We start from the raw sequence: 13,035 nt of genomic DNA, 5'->3' as shown, positions 1-13,035 counted from the left end.
GTTCTCATGACAGTACAGAAATTGTATGAGCGAAGTCAGTGTTTTTCCTGTGAAGTAGGATTGCGTGCCCAGTTAGGTGTTTACTCTGTTCCATATTAACATACTGAAAACAGACATTTTAGAACTACTTTTAATAAGGCAAATGGTAGAAAACACAGACGTAATCATTGTAGAAATGTTTTCATTGGGTTGATGGTTGCTTCTTGATGGCAAGCTGTATTTTAAGATTGTAAATTTTTTCAGTTGAGTGGACAAGGACAGTGGAGTAGAGTTTATACCTCCAAGCTCTGCAGGGCTAATGTACTTTGGTATCAGCTTTCGGTGTTAAAAGCTGCAGTATACTGGCTCAGTTTTAGAGTTTGATGTGAAAACTTCTGTTTTTATTATCCCAGCAAAATATGCTTAAACTATGAATGGGAAAACAGGCTTCCTTTTAAAACAAGTGTGCTTAGTGCTGAGTTTCAGACAATTAAGAAGTGGTCCAAGTCTGTTCTGATGGCCTGTGATGTTTCTTTTTAACGTGTGTTAGGCTAAATTATTGTGGTCCTTAGAGACCACCACAGATTAGCTGGAAGTGTGTTGAACAGATGGATTGCATTTTAGCTGGTTTATTTGTAATGTCAAGTGACAGGCCTTTAGCACAGCACATTTCATATTCCCCGTTACTGGTAAACCACCCCAGGACAAATCTCTAGTGAAATAAAATATAAGTCAAGAGTAATTTGTCTGGATACTGTTATAAACATGTGAAGTCACTTGCACATAATTTGAAGAGAGAAGTTGAGAATAAATCAATAGGCTTTTTATTTTCAGCAAAGTAAGTAAATTACTCACTGGTGCTGTCAGCAATAAAAGCAGGAGACCGTGGTGCACCACAATTTTCTCCTCTGTGGGTCAAATCAATACTACCACCAGCCACAACCATGGAGCTGTATGTTTTGTTAACATAAGTGATACATCTTGGAGTCAGTGAAACTAGGGTAGAAAATCTGCTGCTACATAGTCATTGAACATTTCACTACATATTTTAGAAGTAAATGTACATTTTTGTGCTTGCTTTGATTAAAAAAAATAAATTATTCTTCAACTTATGTGGGGGGTGGCATCTTTTCCGTTTCTTTTTCCAACACTGGCTGTAAGTAAAGCTGTGTCCTAAAATACTTTTTACATAGTAGTTTTCTTTAAATATACATAGAATTTGTGTTAGTGCGGTGTAAACAATATGCATAGTAAACACTTTGATTTTAAAGCAGATGTTTTTTATGAGGATTTGCCTGGCTTGCTGTGCCCTCTGTCTGGGGTGGTTTAGTTCTGTGCCAGCCTGGAGCAGTTGATTTGACCAGTTCATAAAGCAGCAGGAGTGCACACAATGGATCACGTTATAACCATGGAATCTTCTTTTTATTTCCTTCCTGTGTTGCTTGTTGCTGTTTTTTTTCATCAGCCTACTGATGCCTTGCATATATATGACAAGCTCTTTGTTCCAGGAATGTCTCACGATGCATTTGTACAGCTTGCAGCAGATGAGGTTTTGCTTCTGGCTGGGATCCCTGCACTACTCTAATAGAAATAAAAAAACTGAGCCGTAACAATGAGTTGAATGATTGTGCCCAAGTCCTTTCTAGGTTGTTGTTTTCTTTTTTTTTAAAATGATACTCCATTATGTGCCATCTAGATTGTGTCTGTGTGATTATTTTTTTCTCCAATAAAACCTGATCTTATGTAGTATACTTCTACACTGAGGATATTCCTATGCATTGTCTGCACCCTGCACCAACTGAGCATGGCTGAGGCTAGGTATGATTCCTTCACATCCCCTCCCACTGAGGTTCCAGCCCACGATTGTCAGAACAGATTATTTTCAGCAGAGGAGGCAACAGTTATTTGAGTGGCTTTTGGGTTTCCACTTGAAAGGTCTTTAGAAGCATGCTTTATAATTTGCTGTTTTTCAGGAAAAAAAAAATCCCTTTAAAGACAGCTAATCCTATAGTCCATCACATAATGAATACAATTGTTGCAGAGATGAGCAAAGTTCTTAATCAAATTTTGTCATGTATATAATGTGTTGGCAGGGAAACAGTGAGTACTGAGTCACATACATGGTGTCATCAGGCGTGCTCGCATGGCAAGATGTACATGGAAGACATCTCAATAAAAGATCTGTTTGTGTTTCCCTTCATTGCCATTCCACTGCAACAACTTGTTTCATCTTGTCTAATCTTTGGTGGGACCCTGTCATACAACTTACAGAACCTTCCTATAAATTCTTTCCCTGACACCATTAATAACTCCTCAGATAATTACAGCAAAATTAAAAAAATAGATTAGAAGACAATTTCTTTTTTTCATTTAAAATAACCTTCTTACTGAAGTCTGCAGAGTAACTTGTTTTCATTATATTAAAACAAAACTGGAAACGTTGAAAAAAAAATTTAAAAACACCCCTTGTGTCTCAATTTGCTGTTTAAAATATGTTCTAATGTTAAAACTTGTTCATTGACTTGAATGTTCGCTCTTCCTTACAGCTCTGATTCCACAAAAGCTTAGAGCTTGATTCCACAGAAGTTGTCCCTCAGACTTGGAGTTCACTTTGCCTGAGGAGCACAGCTCCCTGTCTTTGTGGTAGCATCCAAAGGGACCCCAAGATGTGTAGCAGCAAAGCTTCCACCCCATCCAGCTGCTGAGAGGCTCTGAGCTGCTGCAGATGATCAACTGCTGTGGCTGTGATCAGTGACTCCTGCTGAGACCTTATATAAATGTGTCGAGTCTCCTCCACCAAATGGATCCCACTCTATGGATGTTTGTGCTATCAGACCCATACTGCAGTTATCAGAGGAAGAGGTTGGCTGTGCTGTGTAGATAGGACTCTGCTGAGCTTTGCTGTTCTGTTGGCCCGAGTTGGAACTGAAACGCGAGCCAGATTCCCTGGCCTAGGTAGTGTTTGCTCCTGCTGGTATAAATAAAGCTGGTGATGGTTTTTCCTCATGGGAATTTTAAGCTGGAAAGCACCATTTGGCTTCCAGTCAGCTGGGCAATTAGCATTTTATAGCCAAGCAATATACTTAAATGGAATTGCTTGGCTTGAGCATTGAATTACAATGGCCAGTAGACGGCTGCTCTTAAATAATTTATTTAGTACTTGCTTCTTGTTTAGGACTCAGGCAGAGGTTAATTTAATTCTGCATGAGAAGCTAGTCATTACTCTATATTAATGCTGTGCCTGTACTGCAGTGCAGAGGAAGGTTTCTGTGCAGAGCTTATATCTGCTGCATGTCTCAGTCACTGAGAGGACAATTTTACCTATTCCTTTCCTAGCCATGCATTTTTTGCAGGAGTCATAGGCACGCTTACATCGGCACTTAAAAATGCAACCGGGGATGATACCTTAAGACCATTTTATTCCATGGTGTTGAACATGTATTTATAAGAAACAAATGTATACTGGAGTGTAGAATGGGTTGAGGAGACTTTGTTCCTACAGAATTGCAAGGGGCCCACTTTCCCCATTGCAGGTAAATAAAACGTTAATATGTGACCATGGCCACTTGAAAGTGAGAGCTGCCACTGTATCTCCTGATCATCCAAGGCAGCACAAAAACATCCAGTGTGTATTATTGTGGAAGGAGTAGGTAAGATGTGTCACAACACTCCAGAAACAAATTAGAAACTTGCAGGTGGAAGGAATGGATATGTTTGTTCATGCTGTTAATAAGCCTAGGCACTTAGTCAGTGCTTAGAATTTTATCCTGAATTCTGGTATATGTCTTGATTTTTCCTAAAGCCCTTGATGGCTAGAATTAATGTAGGAGAAATTTTGGTGCTTTTTTTTTTTTAGTTTCTTTCTTAGCAAAGTAAAGTGCACAGAAGGATGCTAATGAGAACACAGCTTTTATTTATTTATGTTTAACCTCAGGTAGTGTATGAATCCTTGGGGTATCAGTCCTGAAGTGCAGAGCTGATTTCAGCAACACTTACCTCTGATTTAGGCAGTGTCCTTGTTGCTCAGGTTTGCTGGTGTGCCAGCCTGCCTCACCCTCTGCACCTCTGTGGGCAAGCACAGCAGAGGAGAGCGATCTGGGACTCAGTTTGACCTTCACTTAGAAACCCCTCCCTTTGATACAGGCTCACATAACTGCACGCAGCAGCCTTTCTGGGCTTTACCTACTGAGTTTGTGGATCTGGCTACTGATAACCTACTAACTAGAAGAATTGGTTCTTGCAAACATCTCTGCTATCAAAAGAGCTGAGATTTTATCCTTATCTTTGGAAGAGGAGCCTTGTAGACACCCACAGATGCTGCACTAAGGCCTGGTGGGGATTTGTTTTAAACTGGATATCTTAATGCTTCCTATATCAACATTATTTTCTCATGGAAAATGGAAATCTCATTAATGACATAGGGTAAGCTGAGGGAGGTGATTCATGACTTTCAGTAGCTGACCTCTGAGTTGGTTAATGGTCTAGGTGTAAAGCTGGCAGCTCAGACCCTAATTGTTCTAATAATCAGGGAAATTGTTACCATATGGTGCTCCTGTAACCTTTATTGTTTTAACCAAGCTTTAGTTGTGCTGTAAAAAGGATTAAAATGTTTCTCACAGGAAGAAGTAGAGTTTTTGCTTGCACAGTTGCTTTCTGGAGCGGTGTGGGGTTTTGTGGGTTATTTAAAGTGTTTGAAAACTCTGGCTTGCTCTCCAGCAGCTCTTGCCTGGGTGTGCTTCCCCTGGCATGATTATTGCTTGAGGCAGTAGGACACACAAAGACATCTTTGCCTTTTACACTCTTTTAGCTGTGTTTGATTTAAAGCAAAACAGCATCCTTTTATATTATATGGTAACTTGCTGCCCTTGTGAGGAAACTTTACGTTTTATCTACCGTTTACTCTGCTGGCTGAGCTTCAGTGGTGTGTCCAGCTGAACCCAATGTCCACTGTAGCTGTACGTGAGAAGATGCTCAGGTCTGCCGAGCCCTTGGGTTCTTGTTTACCATTCACAGGCTCTGACAGCACAGATCCCTCTCTGCCTGGAGCCTGAGTTTGACTTTGTGAGGTCTTTGGAGTAGGATGGTGAAACAAGGGGAGCAGAGAGGTCAGAGGGAGGCACAGCATTTTGCTTGCAAACCTGCATTATTACTGCTGCAGATAAGAAAACAAAATATTAATGAGTCAATAAAATAGAAGAATTCCTGATTTGCTCTTATGGGAGGGGGCATTGGTTATTTTCTCATGTGGGATTTTAAGCAATGGACCTGAGACACAGTCACATTATCCCAGCTACCCAGTCAGTCTCTGAGTGTCAGCTTAGCTTTAGTAACTTTCTGTGGCTTCAGCCCAGGCAAAATCAGAGCTAAATTAATCAGTTTCACTGTATGTATGGGCTTTCAGTTAACACTTTTTATCTCACTTGTAACTGTGCTTGTGGATGGTACATGTCAGCTAACAGAGGATAGTTTATTAAACTGAAGTAACTTTGTTTCTTTATCTAGAAAAAGGAGGGCAATGACATTGACCTTATTTTATAAAGTGTTGAGGTCTACTGATGAGTTGAATGCCTGGCAGTACTGATCCGAAGGTGAAGAAGTTTAGAACAAAAAAGATAGTTATCTGTTTAAATAACATTTTAAAAATAAACTGGTTAGAGTATCACCTCTTGCAACAATTTCAATCTTTCAATCCGAATTAAGAAATCACTCTTCACAGGCTTGGGGCTGTTTCTGCTAGTATTTGATGATTTTCTGACTCTTGCCAGAAAACACTTAAGTTCAAACAGCTGCTGGGGTATTTAGTCGTAGTTATGATGGGTGGTATACTCAGATAAATTTACAGAAGCAGCTCATGGGAATGTTGATAGCATGAAGGTAGCTGTTAATGTCTTTTGTGTCTGCCAGTTAAATAGCGAGCAATCTGATGATTACACAAAGACAACGCAAATTCCTTATGCATTCCTGCCTCAGTGCTGCTCCACAGGCTGGGTGACTGGAAGCACAATTCTTTCTCTTTTTTGCCATGGAAATTGCTGGATGAAGCTCAGTACTTTGGTATATGCAAATTCTCTTTTTTTGTCTAAAGCCTCATTGCCATGCTGTATTGCCATAGCAAATATTGCAGTCCAGCCATGTGCTGTTAAATCCAATAGGTTTTGCACCTGTTTTGGTAACAGGTGCAAACAAACTTTTGTTTAACATGTATCAGATGCACAAACTATAAAATGCATTTGGTTAATGACTCAGCGAATGCTTGGTCTGCATTAGGCAGACTTCACATTGCATGAAGGTCTGCAGAACCTTCTTAACAGCACCAAAAACCCCATCAGCTGTGACATAGAGATATTTCTCCATTATCCAAAATAGAAACTGCTGAGGTGCATGTTTTGAGTGTGGACCAAAAGAAAAAATGAAACGTGTTATGTAAAAAACATGCTTTTTGAGTATCCACTCTGATTACTTATCAAATGTTGCAGGCTCACTGAAATATTTCCTCTTTCAGTCAACCTTAATTTTCCTCCTATGGTAACTTCGAAAGCAGAAAAATGACAATGGGGTAGCTTGCAGGGGAAGTGTTAGGGTGAATGGGTGATTGTTTCAGGAAATGTGCTTCTGTGCTCAGCTCCAGTATTTTTTCCCCGGGCTCCAAATGCTCTGAGATTATCAATGCATGTGCCCTCCCAGTGGCCTAGAGGTAGGCTGGGGGAGGGGGGGGGTGTTGGGGGAAGGCACCTGCCAAATATTTGGTAGAGTTGTATGTGTGAACCTTTGTTTAGTGAATACCAGCACAGTGGTTCAATCACACAACCATTTTCTTCCCAGGCTTTTTATGTGATATAAATACTTGCCTGGAAAATATTTTATTCAGATCATCACAAGTGAGTGCTGGTAACTGCAGGTTGAAGTTAACAGCTGTATTTCTGTTCTTTGTATTTTACTGGAGTACAAAGCTGAATGTATTAGCATGCAGAGTCCCCTTTGCAATGTATTTGTCATCTTTGTGTATTTTGCCTGCCCTAGGTTTATAGCCTTTATAGCCAGGTTTATAGCCTTTCCTGTCCCTTAAGCCCAGTCAATCACTTCAGAGTAGCTTCCAGCAGCTGATATTTAAATATTGGTCCTGACCAAGCAATACACCTCCCTTCTCTTATCTCCCCCAAAATGAAATTACCCTTAAACGAAGTTCACTCTTTTGAAGTTCACTTCAGTGAAGTTCACTGGTTTACTCTGTGCTAAAAAAACAATGAAAACAAATCTTGAACTTTAAATCCAATTTCTCTGAGCAGTGCAAAATATCTGCTCAGTAGCTTTCCCGTGTACCCATTTCCCCAGCCCATGGTTAAAGTCTCAGATCCTCAAGATAATTTGACCAATTATTTGAATTACTCAGACTTCACAGAATGGCTTGGGTACCTTTGATGAGCCCATGTATGCCCCAGAACTTGACAGCAGCTGTATGTTGAACATCAAATGAATACAGGTCATGCTTGGGATAAAGGCATGACTGATGGGTGTGCCTGGCATGGCTATGCATTTATCTTGATTAGTGCCAAGGGACCCTTTAAGTTCTGTATTAGCCATTGTTAGAAGAAGTAATTAGTGTATGCTAGCTGTGCAACCTGATGCCATCTTCAAATAGTGATTTCTCTCAAAAGTGGGGCTTCATTTTGTGACTTCTGACCTGCCAGTACCTTAAAAGCTTTTTAATCGATGGAGCTCTGTATTCTTTGTGGTATGATTGATTTGGATTCCTTCACACCAAACTTTGCTTTTATTCTCTTTTGTTTAGGAGGTACTTCAGCAGCTAATTGTAATGAATTTACCAAATGTTTTGATGATTGGCAAAGATCCACTGTCTGGTGAGTAGTTTATTGGTTTTTTTCACCCCGTCTCTAAAATGCTGAATAAAATTTATATTTGTTTTATTTTTTTAAATTACAGACTTGCTTTTAAACAAACTAGTTTGGCTACAAATATTTAAGTACCTCTGAGTCTCACATTGAAATGTATTTAATATGTAGCACTTAAATTTCCATACCTGGCCATACAGATATAATATCTAAGGGTGTCTCCACACCATACACATGCACATGTGATAGTGAGTTAGCTCTTGCCAAAGCCAGAGCAGCAGCTGGATGCTTGAATGTTATGTTCCTTCACTCCTTGCTGCAGGACCAGGATACAGTCTACCATAGGAGAATCCTCCAGGATTTCTGTCCTGTATGCCTGTATAATCAGTTCATTAGTGGGGATACTTACACCCTAGAAAAGTTTTACAGAATTGCCCTAAAGTCTGAAAGAATTGTGTGGGAAGAAAATATGTGAAGGTGGAGGGAAAAGACACATGTATGACAAATTAGAGAAAGTGAGGAAGAGGATGGACAAGGAGAAAAAAATGTGTCTGACCATGTTGTCTAGGCAAGGACATCTGTCAGAAGAGGTGATAGGATCTCAAAAGTGACCTGGAAGTCAATGTGCTTGTGTCCAGAGTCCAAGGTCTTTGGTGGGACAAAATAAAAGCTGTATAGCCTGAAAATGAAGACACCTTCTCCTTAGAACTACATTCTCAAAATGAAAGGTTTTGTTGCTGTTTTTTAGTTGTTCCTTTTTTTCCCCCCTTTTTCCCCCCTTTTTCCCCCCCCTTTTCCCCCCCTTTTTCCCCCCCTTTTTCCCCCCCTTTTTCCCCCCCCTTTTCCCCCCCTTTTTCCCCCCTTTTTTCCCCCCTTTTTTGCCCCCCTTTTTTGCCCCCCTTTTTTGCCCCCCTTTTTTGCCCCCTTTTTGCCCCCTTTTTTGCCCCCTTTTTGCCCCCTTTTGCCCCCCTTTTTCCCCCCCCTTTTTCCCCCCCCTTTTTCCCCCCCCTTAGCCTGGGCTGCTAACATCAAGAGTGCTGGTGAATAGGGATGTCTGGGCCAACAAGGCAGTATCTCTGCTGGCTAAGTGTCAGTGGAAAAAGCTGGCTGGTTTCTTGACAGCCACAGTGTTGGTTCCTGGGGAAGCTGCAGGCTTGAAAGCTGTCCTGCATTTAGCTGTAATTTCCCATCATTGACCTGCTGTTTTTTTTGTCAACTGCTCATCCATGTGTTCCCATTTTCCAGCTCTTGTAGCTATAGCCAGAAATTCTGTGTCACTTTCTGACATATTCTTAAATGTGGTAGGTTTTTTTGTTTGTTTGTTGTGGTTTTATTTTTTTGGTTTTTTTGATTTTATTTGTTTGGTTGGTTTTTTTATGTGGTCTTTTAAAACTTACTCTATCCATTACTGACTTATCATTGGCATTATTTAGAACATGAGTAGAGAGTATAGAGACTGCAAAAATGTAACTTATGGATATCTAAAACTGGTGGGGTATGGCTGTGGTATGTAATGGTTTTGAGAACCAGTCCCAGCTTAGACACTACAGAGAAAGGTGGTGAAGAGAGAAAGACTTGAGATATACTTGGTTGAAAGAATATATTCAAGGAGAGGAGTGTCTAAGGGATAGAATTTCAAGAGAAGCACATCTTAATCTTAACCATGCGTAAAATGTTCTGAAGGAATGATTAGAGAAGTGGAGTACTAGAAGTTGCAGTGCTGAGGACTGATGGGAAGCTGAGAAGAAGGGAACAAAGAGGAGGCTGAGGACAAGTCAAGTGAAACCAATGTAAAAAGCTGCGTGAAGGAATAGGCTGTAGTGAGCAGTGTGGGTGAATGATGATCGGGACTGTTGGGTCAGTGTCAGAAAAGAATGAGAGGAAGCTTGGGAGACTTGGGAGAGGAAAATAAGTGAAATGAAAGATTGCCCATGAGAGTGCTAAATGAAGGCTGCAGATCAAATAGAGATGCGAGGATAAAGCAGCCATCAGCATGGGAAGTGGAGTTTTTGGCATGAGCACAGAGAAACCTCCGAGAGAGCTGACAGGAGTGAGGAGGCTGGATGTGACAGCAGTATGGGAGAAGAGACAATGGAGACAATTAGTTTTGGGAAGTTTTTAAAAGTGCTAAGGATAGTAGAGGAGAAACCTCTTTCTCTGTGTCATTGATGCAGTCCCAGGACAAAGGCTGAGAGGAAAGGAGGAGAGTTCTAGAGGGGTTGAAGACAAGGCTGGGCAATGTGGGGAGCATTAGGAGCTGGAGACAAAAGGTGCAGGTGGTCTGCAGGGCTGGGGTGGATGTGAGGGGCAGTAGGTAAGTTAATTGAATGAAAAGTCCCTCTTGACCAAAGAAAACAAAAACTGATCCCAGGATCACATTCCTGGCACACATAGAGTGTTGCTTTGTAACGTTTGAGCGGGGAAGGCTCCTAATTTGATTGTATTGACTCTGTAGGCCTGAAGCCAAAGAACTGTGAGATCGTTCAATATGATTCACTGTGTAACAATTTCAGTGACTTACTTCTTCTAACAAGCCCATGTGGTGTTTTGCTGTGCATGCTTTTCAGAGATGTCTGTTCACCAGTGCTATCTGCAAATTTTAGTTTTTCCTTCTAAATCACAATGAAAAATGGTTTTACATGTATTGAATTATAAAGCTAAGAATGCTGTTCTTGCTGTTTAGCTCTCCGTTGGCACTCAACAGTTGAGACTGCTGAGGGATTCTGCAGCTTTGCTTTGAAGAGGAGGCTGTTGGAAAAACAGAGCTGCTGACACTAAAAATGCAGGAGCAGTTGGGCCTTTGCATCGGAGAAGGCACATGTCTGCTGGGTTTAGGAGCTTTACTTGCTTTCATGTCCTCTAAATTATTTTGTTCCAGGCCATGGCAATTTTGCCTACTGCAGTTCATTTGACCACGGGCACAAAAGTTGCAAAAATATTTGTAAGAAGATGAAGGCTTTGACTGTTGCTGGAATATATGGAGCTGAAAAGAAACTTGAAAGCTTAATTAAAGGATTTAGAAAATTTTCCCAGGAGTCTGTCCCACAGAATGATGCATCTGACATTGCAGGATTTATTCTCTTCACTCACTGTACAGTAGACAGCTGCTATCATTAAATTTCCTCTTAGATTTTGTCCTCCATGTTATTTTTTTCCTAGCTGAACAGCTTTTTCAATTCATTACTGCATCACAAATCCCCCTGTGCTCAACATGAGAATCATCAGTGTATTATCTATACACATGGCTGTAATCACCTCTGGCCTTATAAATGCCCATGCATTCATGTGCCCACACAAGGAATATCTGTATACAGTACTGGTCCTGAACCTGTGTTTAGAGCCATTGTTTAATTTCTTAGTTGGTAGACATGCTTAGTTTTACACAGCTAGTGAGTGTACTTGGAAACTGATGGCATTTAATCCTTTGAAACAGCTGTAGTTAACTAGGGGCAGGGGGGGGATTTTAACTTTCTTTAAACCAAGAAATGAGGTTTTATTTGCCTGAAATAGGCTCATTTCTATATCTTAAAAACAAAATTATTATTTAGATCCCCTTTTCAAATTACATGTTAACTTTGTGAATGGGAGATTCCAAAGTCCTGAAGACAAGTCTGTTGAAACTGTGTTTCATGAAAATCATAAAAGATAGTCTACTCTCACTGCCCTATTTTTCATGTCTGGTTTCCTTCCTCATTTTGTTTTGTAATCCTCCAGAGGCACAAAGGTTCATAAAATACAAAGTTAATAACAAAGCACTGCCTCAATAGTGTTAATTCAGCATTCCAGCTTTTCTCACTCAGGATGTTGTTACAGTTGGGAAAAATGGCACTTGTGTATTTCACCCCCTCCCACATCCTCCACACATCCACTCGTATGTAGCACTGTCCATGCTGGCACTGCCTCTCTGCTGGAAAAGCATCAAAAAAGTAGAAATGCCCAGAATGAAGTGGTGCAAGCTCAAGATTCCACAGAGAGCTTGGGCTCTCTGGTTTCCATTCCATCTTTCCTACCTCCATCTCTTTTTTTTTTTTTTTTCATTGTCTGTATTCTCCCTGTACCTTGATCCTCCTTTTTGATGTTCAGTTTTTCGTTTTGTTTTGGTTTTGTTTGAGGGGGTTAGGTTTTTTGGTGTTTTTTTGTTTTTTGTGGTTTTTTTTGTTTTGTTGTTGTTTTGGGGTTTTCTTGTGCCTCCTAATCCCTTTGCCTTCCTTCTGAGTCCTGCCATCTGTTTCCCATCCTCTGTCCCCTGTGAGAGCAGAGGAGTCTCCTGGCTTTGGCGCAGGGAGGCTCCCAGGATGCACAGGTGGTGCTCTGGCTTTCCCTCCCTTTATTTTCCAGAAAACCTTCTGGCCCTCTCTCACGATTGGGAGCAGATGGTTTTTCTGCAAATCCCCCAGGTGGCTGGCTCCCCTTGCAATTCCCTAGAATTTAAAAAAAGGTGTAAAAGAAAAAAATATTTTTGAAAAAAAATAATTACCACCTTTCTGTGTAAGGATTAGTTTGAATCCTGTCAATTTGCTTCAGCTTCTGAGTATCTGTCTGCCAGCAGCTGCCCCAGACATGAGTATTTGCATCCTAGGTTGTAGGAGGATGCTGTCTTGGTAAGGTCAGCTAGTAAGGCTGGGTGGACCCGGCAGACTTTCTTCCCAACTGTTTAGGAAGGACTTGTGTCATCCCAGTGAGCCAGCATAGGGAAGCCTGCAAATTCCTGTTTATGCAATGCACAAAAAATTACCACCTTATTAAATTAGTACATATCAAGCCTTTTGAAAAACACCAGAGGATAATTCACTGCTCACTCTTGAAATCAATCACATGATTGAAATGGGGATGAAGATCTCTTCCTTTTTGTTCAGTGTATATTACAGGGTAATGCACTGCCCTGAGTGTAAAGTTTAGCTGCTGCATAGTGCGTTAATCCTTGGTGTGTCCTGATTCACTTGGTAACCTTGGGCACTCCACTGTGTGGTATTTCAGCTCTGGTGTGGGTAAGGTGAAAAGGGGTAATTAATCCCTTCGTGGCTTATAATGAGGTTTAATTGAAAACACTCTCTAAAACACTTCAGATAGGTAAAGTGTTTTTTCATCCTCATACCCTACTTCTTCTAAATATCTCATGTAAATAATATATTCTAAGAGTCTTTAAAATGTTACTCAAACCTGGGTGCCTTAATGCCAACAAACTTTCTCCACCCCAGCTTCTAAA

General features: G+C 40.7%; 1 protein-coding gene across 1 annotated transcript in view; it reads left to right on the top strand.

The window, feature by feature from the left end:
- Nucleotides 1–13,035, top strand: part of CCDC88C (coiled-coil domain containing 88C) — a 93,769-nt gene that overhangs the window by 30,080 nt on the left and 50,654 nt on the right. The window contains exon 4 of the mRNA XM_030451755.1: nt 7,769–7,838. Within this exon, the coding sequence (XP_030307615.1) occupies nt 7,769–7,838 (70 nt within the window). The remainder of the gene's footprint in view (nt 1–7,768; nt 7,839–13,035) is intronic.

This window comes from Calypte anna, chromosome 5A (assembly GCF_003957555.1).
Source record: "Calypte anna isolate BGI_N300 chromosome 5A, bCalAnn1_v1.p, whole genome shotgun sequence".
Lineage (NCBI taxonomy): Eukaryota > Metazoa > Chordata > Aves > Apodiformes > Trochilidae > Calypte > Calypte anna.
The sequence above is the reverse complement of the archived record's forward strand: the minus strand, read 5'-3'. Positions and strand labels throughout refer to the sequence as shown.